The sequence below is a fragment of the Salvelinus fontinalis genome, chromosome 7 (genome assembly GCF_029448725.1).
Source record: "Salvelinus fontinalis isolate EN_2023a chromosome 7, ASM2944872v1, whole genome shotgun sequence".
Taxonomy (NCBI): domain Eukaryota; kingdom Metazoa; phylum Chordata; class Actinopteri; order Salmoniformes; family Salmonidae; genus Salvelinus; species Salvelinus fontinalis.
This window is the reverse complement of record NC_074671.1, coordinates 3,805,731-3,820,825: the sequence shown is the minus strand read 5'-3', so window position 1 is coordinate 3,820,825 and position 15,095 is coordinate 3,805,731. Positions and strand designations below refer to the sequence as shown.

The 15,095-nt window shown below is 41.9% G+C and overlaps 1 protein-coding gene across 1 annotated transcript in view; it reads right to left on the bottom strand.

Annotated features, from left to right (window-relative positions):
* Nucleotides 1–15,095, bottom strand: part of LOC129858879 (procollagen-lysine,2-oxoglutarate 5-dioxygenase 2-like) — a 145,814-nt gene that overhangs the window by 97,915 nt on the left and 32,804 nt on the right. The window contains exons 2-3 of the mRNA XM_055928115.1: nucleotides 3,742–3,833; nucleotides 3,302–3,438 (exon numbers count right to left, since the gene is read on the bottom strand). Of these exons, the coding sequence (XP_055784090.1) occupies nucleotides 3,302–3,438; nucleotides 3,742–3,833 (229 nt within the window). The remainder of the gene's footprint in view (nucleotides 1–3,301; nucleotides 3,439–3,741; nucleotides 3,834–15,095) is intronic.

The following is a 15,095-nucleotide window of genomic DNA, read 5'->3' as shown; positions in this document are numbered from 1 at the left end:
GAGGTGTTTAGTTCTAGGGTTATTAGCTTATTGATGAGCTTTGAGGGCACTATGGTGTTGAACGCTGAGCTGTAGTCAATCAATATCATTCTCACATATGTGTTCCTTTTATCCAGGTGGGAAAAGGCAGTGTGGAGTGCATAGAGATTGCATCATGTGTAGATCTGTTGGGGCGGTATGCGAATGGGAGTGGGTCTCGGGTTTCTGGGATAATGGTGTTGATGTGAGCCATGACCAGCCTTTCAAAGCACTTCATGGCTACAGACGTGAGTGCTACGGGTCGGTAGTCATTTAGAACGGTTGCCTTTGTGCTCTTGGGCACAGGGACTATGGTGGTCTGCTTAAAACATGTTGGTACTACAGACTCGGACAGGGAGAGGTTGAAAATGTCAGTGAAGACACCTGCCAGTTGGTTAGCGCATGCTCGCAGTACACGTCCTGGTAATCCGTCTGGCACCGCGGCCTTGTGAATGTTGACCTGTTTAAAGGTCTTACTCACATCGGCTACGGAGAGCGTGATCACACAGTCTTCCGGAACAGCTGGTGCTCTAATACATGTTTTGTGTTATTTGCCTTGAAGCGAGCATAGAAGTAGTTTAGCTCGTTTGGTAGGCTCGTGTCACTGGGCAGCTCTAGGCTGTGCTTCCCTTTGTAGTCTGTAAGCCCTGCCACATCCGACGAGTGTCAGAGGCGATGTTAGTCCTCTATTGATGCTTTGCCTGTTTGATGGTTCATCAAAGGGCATAGCGGGATAATTTTGTTAGGTTTGATAAACTAAATGATCCAAAACACAAAGGGTTTGAGTGGAAGATCATCTTTATAAAGAGTGACTGTGGCTATCGAAGGGGTGCTGTCACGCCCTGACCGTAGAGATCTTTCTATTCTCTATGTTTGGTTGGTCAGGGTGTGACTCGGGTGGGAAAACTCTATGTTCTTTGTTTCTATGTTTTGGCCGGGTATTGGTTCTCAATCGTTTTCTCTGATTGGGAATCATACATAGGCAACCATTTTTCCTTTTGGTATTTGTGGGTAGTTGTCTTTGTTAGTGGCATTATAGCCTAAGTAAGCTTCCCGGTCGTTTCCTTGTTCTTTGTTTTGTTGGCGACATTTACCAATAAAAGAAATGTACGCTCACCATGCTGCACCTTGGTCGGGACATTTCCCTGACGACGATCGTGACAGGTGCATCTTTAAAAAATGTTTAATATGACTATTACTCTGAGATCCGCACCTTATAACGTCCAAGGAAAACCCCGATCACAACTCCCTCATGTGATGTTGTTGTAAGTGGCTTCAGCACTGTACCTATTTAATAAGATCTCAGGCAATAACCATACTACAGCAGCCAGCCAGTAGCCCTAACCTTAACCCTACTGGTCAGCCATACAGCAGCCAGCCAGGAGCCCTAACCCTAGTGGACAGCCACACAGCAGCCAGCCAGAAGCCCTAACCTTAACACTAATGGTCAGCCATACAGCAGCCAGCCAGTAGCCCTAACCCTACTGGTCAGCCATACAGCAGCCAGCCAGGAGCCCTAACCCTACTGGTCAGCCATACAGCAGCCAACCAGTAGCCCTAGCCCTACTGGTCAGCCATACAGCAGCCAGCCAGTAGCCCTAACCCTACTGGTCAGCCATACAGCAGCCAGCCAGTAGCCCTAACCCTACTGGTCAGCCATACAGCAGCCAGCCAGTAGCCCTAACCCTACTGATCAGCCAAACAGCAGCTGCCCAGTAGCCCTAACCCTACTGGTCAGCCATACAGCAGCCAGCCAGTAGCCCTAACCCTACTGGTCAGCCATACAGCAGCCAGCCAGTAGCCCTAACCCTACTGGTCAGCCATACAGCAGCCAGCCAGTAGCCCTAACCCTACTGGTCAGCCATACAGCAGCCAGCCAGTAGCCCTAACCCTACTGGTCAGCCAAACAGTCATAATGCGGAGGTAACTGAATCGTCACACTGTTGGCTAACTGCAGGAGGGTTTAGGGTTTGTTTTTGCTAACTGCAGGAGGGCTGAGTGTTTGTTTGGCTAACTGCAGGAGGGCTGAGTGTTTGTTTTTGCTAACTGCAGGAGAACTGAGTATTTGTTTGGCTAACTGCAGGAGGGCTGAGTGTTTGTTTGGCTAACTGCAGGAGGGCTGAGGGTTTGTTTGGCTAACTGCAGGAGGGTTGAGGGTTTGTTTGGCTAACTGCAGGAGGGCTGAGTGTTTGTTTGGCTAACTGCAGGAGGGTTTAGTGTTTGTTTGGCTAACTGCAGGAGGGTTTAGTGTTTGTTTGGCTAACTGCAGGAGGGTTTAGTGTTTGTTTGGCTAACTGCAGAAGGGTTTAGTGTTTGTTTGGCTAATTGCAGGAGGAGATGGTTTAAGGGACATCTGGGTCCAATATGGAGAAACTAGAAGCTATAACCTCTCCCTGATCCCACAACCTTAGTGGTCAGATTCCAGTAGAACACATATTCCAGGAAAACAAGGTACTGAATGCTATTGTAGCTAGAAGGTACCTAGTGCATTTTCATAGAAGACATTTGGCCCATTTCAATCTCAAAGTAATAACTTGGTAATTATTACATAACTAGGAACTTGATTCCTGTATTCTCTATGTTGTGCAGTACCAATATATCCTATCCTGGTAACATTCCTGCCTGTCTACAGACAGTACCCCCAGGTCATCCTACCTGTCTACAGACAGCACCCCCAGGTCATCCTACCTGTCTACAGACAGCACCCCCAGGTCATCCTACCTGTCTACAGACAGCACCACCAGGTCATCCTACCTGTCTACAGACAGCACCACCAGGTCATCCTACCTGTCTACAGACAGCACCAGCAGGTCATCCTACCTGTCTACAGACAGCACCCCCAGGTCATCCTACCTGTCTACAGACAGCACCACCAGGTCATCCTACCTGTCTACAGACAGTACCCCCAGGTCATCCTACCTGTCTACAGACAGCACCCCCAGGTCATCCTACCTGTCTACAGACAGCACCACCAGGTCATCCTACCTGTCAACAGACAGTACCCCCAGGTCATCCTACCTGTCTACAGACAGTACCACCAGGTCATCCTACCTGCCTACAGAGAGTACCCCCAGGTCATCCTACCTGTCTACAGACAGCACCACCAGGTCATCCTACCTGTCTACAGACAGTAACCCCCAGGTCATCCTACCTGTCTACAGACAGCACCCCCGGGTCATCCTACCTGTCTACAGACAGCACCCCCGGGTCATCCTACCTGTCTACAGACAGCACCCCCAGGTCATCCTACCTGTCTACAGACAGCACCACCAGGTCATCCTACCTGTCTACAGACAGCACCACCAGGTCTTCTTGGTCCCTCAGTCCCTCCATGGCCTCCTTCAGTAGTCTCACCTTCTGTCCTCCTCCGATGGAGTGCCCCACGTCCCCACCCCTCCACTGCTCCCCCATGCCCAGCACCTGTAAGAGGGTCACATCAGGTCAGGGGTCAATATGGTAGATCTCAAATAAGAGATACAATGTCTAGTCAATGTGACAGATCTCAAATAGAGATACAATGTCTAGTCAATGTGACTGATCTCAAATAGAGATACAATGTCTAGTCAATGTGACAGATCTCAAATAGAGATACAATGTCTAGTCAATGTGATAGATCTCAAATAGGAGATACAATGTCTAGTCAATGAGACAGATCTCAAATAGGAGATACAATGTCTAGTCAATGTGGCAGATCTCAAACAGAGAGACAGACTTGGTCGTTACCTTGACAGTGTAGTTGAAGTAGTTGGCTGACTGTATGAATCGGAGATAACCATCGGTTTCCTGAGTGGCAACAGTTAGAACCAACAACTTCTCTGGAAAGAAAAGGAAAAATAAACGTTAAACCAGATCAATAGGCGTGTAATCATAATCATACCGACAGACATTCATCACTTTTTAGTGTTTCGATGTCCGGGCATGTCAATGGTTTACCCAATTGCAGGGCAGGCCTTCGTTCTTACCATAGTGAAATGTTTGGATAAGAAAAAAGAAACCAATTTTATTGCCCCAACTTCTGGCTTCCATTTAAAGAAACAGTTTCATGAAAACATACATGTTGTTTTATCCCTATAAAGTAGTGGGTATCCCGTTCCTCCCACCATGATCCTAACCAAACCACAGACCTAGGTCAACACATTGATGACTGCCTGGTTCAGCAGCGCTATACGATGTCTTCATGTACGGACAGATCAGCTAAATATAACATGATTCATTTGCATATGAAAGCATATTTCTAGACAGTAGAATTAAAAAATTTAAAGATAAACAGTCATGTTTCATTCTTGGGGTGAACGCAAGGGGAGGAACCCATGTTCTCAGAGCTCCATGTTCTCAGGGCTCCATGTTCTCAGAGTTCCATGTTCTCAGAGCTCCATGTTCTCAGAGCTCCATGTTCTCAGGGCTCCATTTTCTCAGAGCTCCATGTTCTCAGGGCTCCATGTTCTCAGAGCTCCATGTTCTCAGAGTTCCATGTTCTCAGAGTTCCATGTTCTCAGAGTTCCATGTTCTCAGAGTTCCATGTTCTCAGAGTTCCATGTTCTCAGAGCTCCATGTTCTCAGAGCTCCATGTTCTCAGAGTTCCATGTTCTCAGAGTTCCATGTCCTCAGAGCTCCATGTCCTCAGAGCTCCATGTTCTCAGAGTTCCATGTCCTCAGAGCTCCATGTCCTCAGAGCTCCATGTTCTCAGAGCTCCATGTTCTCAGACCTCCATGTTCTCAGAGCTCCAAGTTCTCAGAACTCCAAGTTCTCAGACTAGGACCATGCAGAGGGAGGCTCAGACCTCCATTACATGCATTTCCCTCCTGAGGCCATACAGAAATCAGCGTTACAGACTCATATGAAAACAGATCTGAAACTGGGGAAGGGAGGGAGGTACGGTGGGAGGGAGGGAGAGAGGGACATACAGAGGGGAGAGAGTGGGCGAAAGAGAGAGAGAGAGAGAGAGCGAGAGAGAGTGAGAGAGAGAGAGACAGAGACAGAGAGAGACAGAGAGAGACAGGGAGAGCGAGAGCGAGAGAGAGAAAGAGAGAGAGAGAGAGAGAGAGAGAGAGAGAGAGAGAGAGAGAAGAGAGACAGAGACAGAGAGAGACAGAGAGAGACAGAGAGACAGAGAGAGCGAGAGCGAGAGAGAGAAAGAGAAAGAGAGAGAGAGAGAGAGAGAGAGCGAGAGAAAGAGAGAGAGAGAGACAGAGAGAGAGAGAGACAGAGAGAGAGAGAGAGAGACAGAGACAGAGAGAGACAGAGAGAGCGAGAGAGAGAGAGACAGAGACAGAGAGAGAGAGAGAGAGAGACAGAGAGAGAGAGAGACAGAGAGAGCGAGAGAGAGAGAGACAGAGAGAGAGAGAGAGAGAGAGACAGAGACAGAGAGAGAAGGAGAGAGAGAGAGAGAGAGAGAGAGAGAGAGAGACAGAGAGAGCGAGAGCGAGAGAGAGAGAGACAGAGACAGAGAGAGAGACAGAGAGAGACAGAGAGAGAGAGAGAGAGAGAGACAGAGACAGAGAGAGAGAGACAGAGACAGAGAGAGAAGGAGAGAGAGAGAGAGAGAGAGAGAGAGAGAGAGAGACAGAGAGAGCGAGAGCGAGAGAGAGACAGAGAGAGAGAGAGAGAGAGAGAAGTACAGGAAGTTTAGCCGGTTAACAGCTCTGATCGTCAATCATCTGTGGGGTTTTGCGGAAACAGTCCCAGAGAAATGTTATGAAAACATTCCCTGAGTGGATGGAGGTATGTTCATAATCACATAATACTGTATTAAAACCACCGTGTTTCTAGGGGGAAGGGAGAGGGAATCTTAGTGAACACATAGATGTGTTACACAACTCTCTCAAAAAAAACACACCAACTGGAACTCAGAGGGTAACATTTCGATTACATAAAGTACACATCTATCTCTGTTTTTTTTTTTTGTGTAAAACTACAGTAGGTCGAGTTCTGATTAGTAAAGCTACAAACTAACAAATGAGAAGTAATTCAAGTCACAGGATGTTCATTAGGTCTAGTTCACGAGGAGGAAATAACGTGTTCCTCTCGACATCCTAACAAAACGAAGGAGAGCCGCACACTCTAGGAGCTCAGATGCAAAAATAAGTCCAACGTTTCGACAGACAAGCTTCATCAGGGTGCGACATCCTGCCAGCTAACGTGTCGTCTCAATCTGTCATGTTAGCTTTATAACTGTCATGTTAGCTTTATAACTGAAATGTTAGTTTTATAACTGTAATGTTAGCTTTATAACTGTAATGTTAGCTTTATAACTGAAATGTTAGCTTTATAACTGTCATGTTAGCTTTATAACTGTCATGTTAGCTTTATAACTGTCATGTTAGCTTTATAACTGTAATGTTAGCTTTATAACTGTCATGTTAGCTTTATAACTGAAATGTTAGCTTTATAACTGTAATGTTAGCTTTATAACTGTCATGTTAGCTTTATAACTGAAATGTTAGCTTTATAACCGAAATGTTAGCTTTATAACTGTCATGTTAGCTTTATAACTGTCATGTTAGCTTTATAACTGAAATGTTAGTTTTATAACTGTAATGTTAGCTTTATAACTGTCATGTTAGCTTTATAACTGAAATGTTAGCTTTATAACTGAAATGTTAGCTTTATAACTGTAATGTTAGCTTTATAACTGTCATGTTAGCTTTATAACTGTCATGTTAGCTTTATAACTGTCATGTTAGCTTTATAACTGTCATGTTAGCTTTATAACTGTCATGTTAGCTTTATAACTGAAATGTTAGCTTTATAACTGTCATGTTAGCTTTATAACTGTCATGTTAGCTTTATAACTGAAATGTTAGCTTTATAACTGTCATGTTAGCTTTATAACTGAAATGTTAGCTTTATAACTGTCATGTTAGCTTTATAACTGTCATGTTAGCTTTATAACTGAAATGTTAGCTTTATAACTGAAATGTTAGCTTTATAACTGTCATGTTAGCTTTATAACTGTCATGTTAACTTTATAACTGTAATGTTAGCTTTATAACTGTCATGTTAGCTTTATAACTGTAATGTTAGCTTTATAACTGTCATGTTAGCTTTATAACTGAAATGTTAGCTTTATAACTGTAATGTTAGCTTTATAACTGTCATGTTAGCTTTATAACTGAAATGTTAGCTTTATAACCGAAATGTTAGCTTTATACCTGTCATGTTAGCTTTATAACTGTCATGTTAGCTTTATAACTGAAATGTTAGTTTTATAACTGTAATGTTAGCTTTATAACTGTCATGTTAGCTTTATAACTGAAATGTTAGCTTTATAACTGAAATGTTAGCTTTATAACTGTAATGTTAGCTTTATAACTGTCATGTTAGCTTTATAACTGTCATGTTAGCTTTATAACTGAAATGTTAGTTTTATAACTGTAATGTTAGCTTTATAACTGTCATGTTAGCTTTATAACTGTCATGTTAGCTTTATAACTGTCATGTTAGCTTTATAACTGAAATGTTAGCTTTATAACTGAAATGTTAGCTTTATAACTGAAATGTTAGCTTTATAACTGAAATGTTAGCGTTATAACTGTAATGTTAGCTTTATAACTGTAATGTTAGCTTTATAACTGTCATGTTAGCTTTATAACTGTCATGTTAGCTTTATAACTGAAATGTTAGCTTTATAACTGTCATGTTAGCTTTATAACTGTCATGTTAGCTTTATAACTGAAATGTTAGCTTTATAACTGTCATGTTAGCTTTATAACTGTCATGTTAGCTTTATAACTGAAATGTTAGCTTTATAACTGTCATGTTAGCTTTATAACTGAAATGTTAGCTTTATAACTGTCATGTTAGCTTTATAACTGTCATGTTAGCTTTATAACTGTCATGTTAGCTTTATAACTGAAATGTTAGCTTTATAACTGTCATGTTAGCTTTATAACTGTCATGTTAGCTTTATAACTGTAATGTTAGCTTTATAACTGTCATGTTAGCTTTATAACTGTAATGTTAGCTTTATAACTGTCATGTTAGCTTTATAACTGAAATGTTAGCTTTATAACTGTAATGTTAGCTTTATAACTGTCATGTTAGCTTTATAACTGAAATGTTAGCTTTATAACCGAAATGTTAGCTTTATAACTGTCATGTTAGCTTTATAACTGTCATGTTAGCTTTATAACTGAAATGTTAGTTTTATAACTGTAATGTTAGCTTTATAACTGTCATGTTAGCTTTATAACTGAAATGTTAGCTTTATAACTGAAATGTTAGCTTTATAACTGTAATGTTAGCTTTATAACTGTCATGTTAGCTTTATAACTGTCATGTTAGCTTTATAACTGTCATGTTAGCTTTATAACTGTCATGTTAGCTTTATAACTGTCATGTTAGCTTTATAACTGAAATGTTAGCTTTATAACTGTCATGTTAGCTTTATAACTGTCATGTTAGCTTTATAACTGAAATGTTAGCTTTATAACTGTCATGTTAGCTTTATAACTGAAATGTTAGCTTTATAACTGTCATGTTAGCTTTATAACTGTCATGTTAGCTTTATAACTGAAATGTTAGCTTTATAACTGAAATGTTAGCTTTATAACTGTCATGTTAGCTTTATAACTGTCATGTTAACTTTATAACTGTAATGTTAGCTTTATAACTGTCATGTTAGCTTTATAACTGTAATGTTAGTTTTATAACTGTCATGTTAGCTTTATAACTGAAATGTTAGCTTTATAACTGTAATGTTAGCTTTATAACTGTCATGTTAGCTTTATAACTGAAATGTTAGCTTTATAACCGAAATGTTAGCTTTATAACTGTCATGTTAGCTTTATAACTGTCATGTTAGCTTTATAACTGAAATGTTAGTTTTATAACTGTAATGTTAGCTTTATAACTGTCATGTTAGCTTTATAACTGAAATGTTAGCTTTATAACTGAAATGTTAGCTTTATAACTGTAATGTTAGCTTTATAACTGTCATGTTAGCTTTATAACTGTCATGTTAGCTTTATAACTGAAATGTTAGTTTTATAACTGTAATGTTAGCTTTATAACTGTCATGTTAGCTTTATAACTGTCATGTTAGCTTTATAACTGTCATGTTAGCTTTATAACTGAAATGTTAGCTTTATAACTGAAATGTTAGCTTTATAACTGAAATGTTAGCTTTATAACTGAAATGTTAGCGTTATAACTGTAATGTTAGCTTTATAACTGTAATGTTAGCTTTATAACTGTCATGTTAGCTTTATAACTGTCATGTTAGCTTTATAACTGAAATGTTAGCTTTATAACTGTCATGTTAGCTTTATAACTGTCATGTTAGCTTTATAACTGTCATGTTAGCTTTATAACTATAATGTTAGCTTTATAACTGTCATGTTAGCTTGATAACTGTAATGTTAGCTTTATAACTGTCATGTTAGCTTTATAACTGAAATGTTAGCTTTATAACTGTAATGTTAGCTTTATAACTGTCATGTTAGCTTTATAGCTGTCATGTTAGCTTTATAACTGAAATGTTAGCTTTATAACCGAAATGTTAGCTTTATAACTGTCATGTTAGCTTTATAACTGAAATGTTAGCTTTATAACCGAAATGTTAGCTTTATAACTGTCATGTTAGCTTTATAACTGTAATGTTAGCTTTATAACTGTAATGTTAGCTTTATAACTGTCGTGTTAGCTTTATAACTGTCATGTTAGCTTTATAACTGTCATGTTAGCTTTATAACTGTCATGGTAGCCTAATAACTGTCATGTTAGCTTTATAACTGTAATGTTAGCTTTATAACTGTCATGTTAGCTTTATAACTGTCATGTTAGCTTAATAACTGTCATGTTAGCTTTATAACTGTCATGTTAGCTTTATAACTCATGTTAGCTTTATAACTGTCATGTTAGCTTAATAACTGGCATGTTAGCTTTATAACTGTCATGTTAGCTTAATAACTGTCATGTTAGCTTAATAACTGAAATGTTAGCTTTATAACTGTCATGTTAGCTTTATAACTGTCATGTTAGCTTTATAAATGTCATGGTAGCCTAATAACTGTCATGTTAGCTTTATAACTGTCATGTTAGCTTTATAACTGTCATGTTAGCTTTATAACTGTCATGTTAGCTTTATAACTGTCATGTTAGCTTTATAACTGTCATGTTAGCCTAATAACTGTCGTGTTAGCTTTATAACTGTCATGTTAGCTTTATAACTGTCATGTTAGCTTTATAACTGAAATGTTAGCTTTATAATTGTAATGTTAGCTTTATAACTGTCATTTTAGCTTTATAACTGAAATGTTAGCTTTATAATTGTAATGTTAGCTTTATAACTGTCATGTTAGCTTTATAACTGTCATGTTAGCTTTATACCTGAAATGTCAGCTTTATAACTGTAATGTTAGCTTTATAACTGTCATGTTTTGGTGGGGGAGTTGGAGGGAGAGGGGGATGGGGTGGTGGGGGAGTTGGAGGGAGTGGGGGATGGAGTGGTGGGGGAGTTGGAGGGAGAGGGGCATGGGGTGGTGGGGGAGTTGGAGGGAGAGGGGGATGGGGTGGTGGGGGAGTTGGAGGGAGAGGGGGATGGGGTGGTGGGGGAGTTGGAGGGAGAGGGGGATGGAGTGGTGGGGGAGTTGGAGGGAGAGGGGGATGGGGTGGTGGGGGAGTTGGAGGGAGAGGGGGATGGGGTGGTGGGGGAGTTGGAGGGAGAGGGGCATGGAGAAAGAGGAGAGGGGCAGTGGAATTTATCTCACATCTGTAAAAGCAATTAACAATCAGTGTGACAGAACAGCTGCTTTGGCTGTAACAGGAGAGTTCCTACACACTCAGTCTTTGTATCCCAGAGGTACAGTAGAGTCCAGATAACATAGTTTCATATTCTCTATTGCCAACATGGTTGTACACTAGGGCCCCATCCTCCTTTCAGAGACACAACTATCAATCATATTGGGTTTTATCTACGGTGGTTTGTCTTGTTTTACACCTGGGGGAAGACGACACGGGAATCACCCTCCATCAGTAGTCCATCAGTAACATGTCTGTCTGTAAAGACCCCTGTCTATCTGTAAAGACCCCTGTCTGTCTGTAAATACCAATGTCTGTCTGTATAGACCCCTGTCTATCTGTATAGACCCCTGTCTGTCTGTAAAGACCCCTGTCTGTCTGTAAAGACAACTGTCTGTTGTAAAGACCCCTGTCTGTCTGTAAAGACCCCTGTCTGTCTGTAAAGGTCCCTGGCTGTCTGTAAAGACCCCTGTCTGTCTGTAAAGACCCCTGTCTGTCTGTAAATACCCATGTCTGTCTGTAAAGACCCCTGTCTGTCTGTAAATACCAATGTCTGTCTGTAAATACCCATATCTGTCTGTAAAGACCCATGTCTGTCTGTATAGACCCCTGTCTGTCTGCAAAGACCCCTGGCTGTCTGTAAAGACCCCTGTCTGTCTGTAAAGACCCCTGTCTGTCTGTAAATACCCATGTCTGTCTGTAAAGACCCCTGTCTGTCTGTAAATACCAATGTCTGTCTGTAAATACCCATATCTGTCTGTAAAGACCCCTGTCTGTCTGTAAAGATCCCTGTCTGTCTGTAAAGACCCCTGTCTATCTGTAAAGACCTCTGTCTGTCTGTAAAGACCCCTGTCTGTCTGTAAAGACCCCTGTCTGTCTGTAAATACCCCTGTCTGTCTGTAAAGACCCCTGTCTGTCTGTAAAGACCCCTGTCTGTCTGTAAAGACACATGTCTGTAAAGACCCCTGTCTGTCTGTAAATACCCATATCTGTCTGTAAAGACCCCTGTCTGTCTGTAAAGACCCATATATGTCTGTAAAGACCCCTGTCTGTCTGTAAAGACCCCTGTCTGTCTGTAAAGACACATGTCTGTAAAGACCCATATCTGTCTGTAAATACCCCTGTCTGTCTGTAAAGACCCCTGTCTGTCTGTAAAGACCCCTGTCTGTCTGTAAATACCCCTGTCTGTCTGTAAAGACCCCTGTCTGTCTGTAAAGACCCCTGTCTGTCTGTAAAGACCCCTGTCTGTCTGTAAATACCCCTGTCTGTCTGTAAATACCCATATCTGTCTGTAAAGACCCCAGTCTGTCTGTAAATACCCCTGTCTGTCTGTAAATACCCATATCTGTCTGTAAAGACCCCTGTCTGTCTGTAAAGACCCCTGTCTGTCTGTGAAGACCCCTGTCTGTCTGTAAAGACCCCTGTCTGTCTGTCTGTAAAGACCCATATCTGTCTGTAAAGACCCCTGTCTGTCTGTAAAGACCCCTGTCTGTCTGTAAATACCCATATCTGTCTGTAAAGACCCCTGTCTGTCTGTAAAGACCCCTGTCTGTCTGTAAAGACCCCTGTCTGTCTGCAAAGACCCCTGTCTGTCTGTAAAGACCCCTGTCTGTCTGTAAAGACCCCTGTCTGTCTGTAAAGACCCCTGTCTGTCTGCAAAGACCCCTGTCTGTCTGCAAAGACCCCTGTCTGTCTGTAAAGACCCCTGTCTGTCTGTAAAGACCCCTGTCTGTCTGCAAAGACCCCTGTCTGTCTGTAAAGACCCCTGTCTGTCTGTAAATACCAATGTCTGTCTGTAAAGACCCCTGTCTGTCTGTAAAGACCCCTGTCTGTCTGTAAAGACCCCTGTCTGTCTGCAAAGATACCTGTCTGTCCACATCCTACCAAATGCTATTATTTTCAGCATAGTAAGTAGGGGTGCTGAGGATGCTGAAAAATCAGAATATTGTTTTTCTCTCACAAAAGTAGCACACTGGGCCTTTACTCGTTCTTTGTTAGTGGACTGATATAGCCGGCTATGATATTCAGAGGGGAAAGGAAACAGGGAATACCGGGCTGTTGGAACATTTACAGTAATCAATAAACGAGAACCTAGATCCCCAATGGGCTGCCTTGTAAAGAAGAAACTAAAAACAAAAGCCTTTCTGTCTTCATTCCTCTATGAGCCCCAGGAGAGAGAGAGAGATAGAGAGAGAGAGACAGAGACAGAGACAGAGAGAGAGAGAGAGAGAGAGAGAGAGAGAGAGAGAGAGAGAGAGAGAGAGAGAGAGAGGAGGGAGGCAGGGGAGAGGGAGAGAGAGAGAGAAAGAGAAAGAGAAAGAGAGAGAGAAAGAGAGGAGGCAAGGAGAGAGAGAGAAAGAGAGAGAGGAGGAAGAGAGAGAGAGAGGCAGGGGGAGAGAGAGAGAGAGGCAGGGGGAGAGAGAGAGAGAGAGAGAGAGAGAGAGGCAGGGGGAGAGAGAGGCAGGGGGAGAGAGAGAGAAAGAGAGAGAGAAAGGAGAGAGAGAGAGACAGAGGGGAGTGTCATTTTCACTGTCCTGACTCCCTTCAAAGCTCCACAGAGGCAAGCAAGAGAGTGTCTGTTTAACTGTTGAACAGGGAAGATGAGGTCATCCTCCTTCCAGTAGTGGAAGGGATCCCTGGACAGGACCAGCCTGACATTCCACCCCGCTTACAAAATGGTCTGGTGTCTGTGTGTGTGTGTGTCAGGGAGATTCAGGGGTACTCCACCCTCCAAGCCCAGAAAAAGATTATTCTGAAATGTAATATTGGTTTTTATATATAGTGCACTACTTTTGACCAGGGCCCATGGAGCTAAATAGTAGTGGACTATATGGAGCTCTGTAGTAGTAGTGGACTATATGGAGCTCTGTAGTAGTAGTGGACTATATGGAGCTCTGTAGTAATAGTAGTAGACTATATGGAGCTCTGTAGTAGTGGACTATATGGAGCTCTGTAGTAGTGGACTATATGGAGCTCTGTAGTAGTAGTGGACTATATGGAGCTCTGTAGTAGTGGACTATATGGAGCTCTGTAGTAGTAGTGGACTATATGGAGCTCTGTAGTAGTAGTGGACTATATGGAGCTCTGTAGTAGTGGACTATATGGAGCTCTGTAGTAGTAGACTATATGGAGCTCTGTAGTAGTGGACTATATGGAGCTCTGTAGTAGTAGTGGACTATATGGAGCTCTGTAGTAGTGGACTATATGGAGCTCTGTAGTAGTGGACTATATGGAGCTCTGTAGTAGTGGACTATATGGAGCTCTGTAGTAGTAGACTATATGGAGCTCTGTAGTAGTGGACTATATGGAGCTCTGTAGTAGTAGTGGACTATATGGAGCTCTGTAGTAGTGGACTATATGGAGCTCTGTAGTAGTGGACTATATGGAGCTCTGTAGTAGTGGACTATATGGAGCTCTGTAGTAGTGGACTATATGGAGCTCTGTAGTAGTGGACTATATGGAGCTCTGTAGTAGTAGTGGACTATATGGAGCTCTGTAGTAGTAGTGGACTATATGGAGCTCTGTAGTAGTGGACTATATGAAGCTCTGTAGTAGTAGTGGACTATATGGAGCTCTGTAGTAGTGGACTATATGGAGCTCTGTAGTAGTGGACTATATGGAGCTCTGTAGTAGTAGTGGACTATATGGAGCTCTGTAGTAGTAGTGAACTATATGGAGCTCTGTAGTAGTGGACTATATGGAGCTCTGTAGTAGTAGTGGACTATATGGAGCTCTGTAGTAGTGGACTATATGGAGCTCTGTAGTAGTGGACTATAGGGAGCTCTGTAGTAGTGGACTATATGGAGCTCTGTAGTAGTAGTGGACTATATGGAGCTTTGTAGTAGTGGACTATATGGAGCTCTGTAGTAGTAGACTATATGGAGCTCTGTAGTAGTGGACTATATGGAGCTAAATAGTAGTGGACTATATGGAGCTCTGTAGTAGTGGACTATATGGAGCTCTGTAGTAGTAGTGGACTATATGGAGCTCTGTAGTAGTGGACTATATGGAGCTCTGTAGTAGTAGTGGACTATATGGAGCTCTGTAGTAGTGGACTATATGGAGCTCTGTAGTAGTGGACAATATGGAGCTCTGTAGTAGTGGACTATATGGAGCTCTGTAGTAGTGGACTATATGGAGCTCTGTAGTAGTAGTGGACTATATGGAGCTCTGTAGTAGTGGACTATATGGAGCTCTGTAGTAGTGGACTATATGGAGCTCTGTAGTAGTAGTGGACTATATGGAGCTCTGTAGTAGTAGTGGACTATATGGAGCTCTGTAGTAGTGGACTATATGGAGCTCTGTAGTAGTGGACTATATGGAGCTCTGTAGTAGT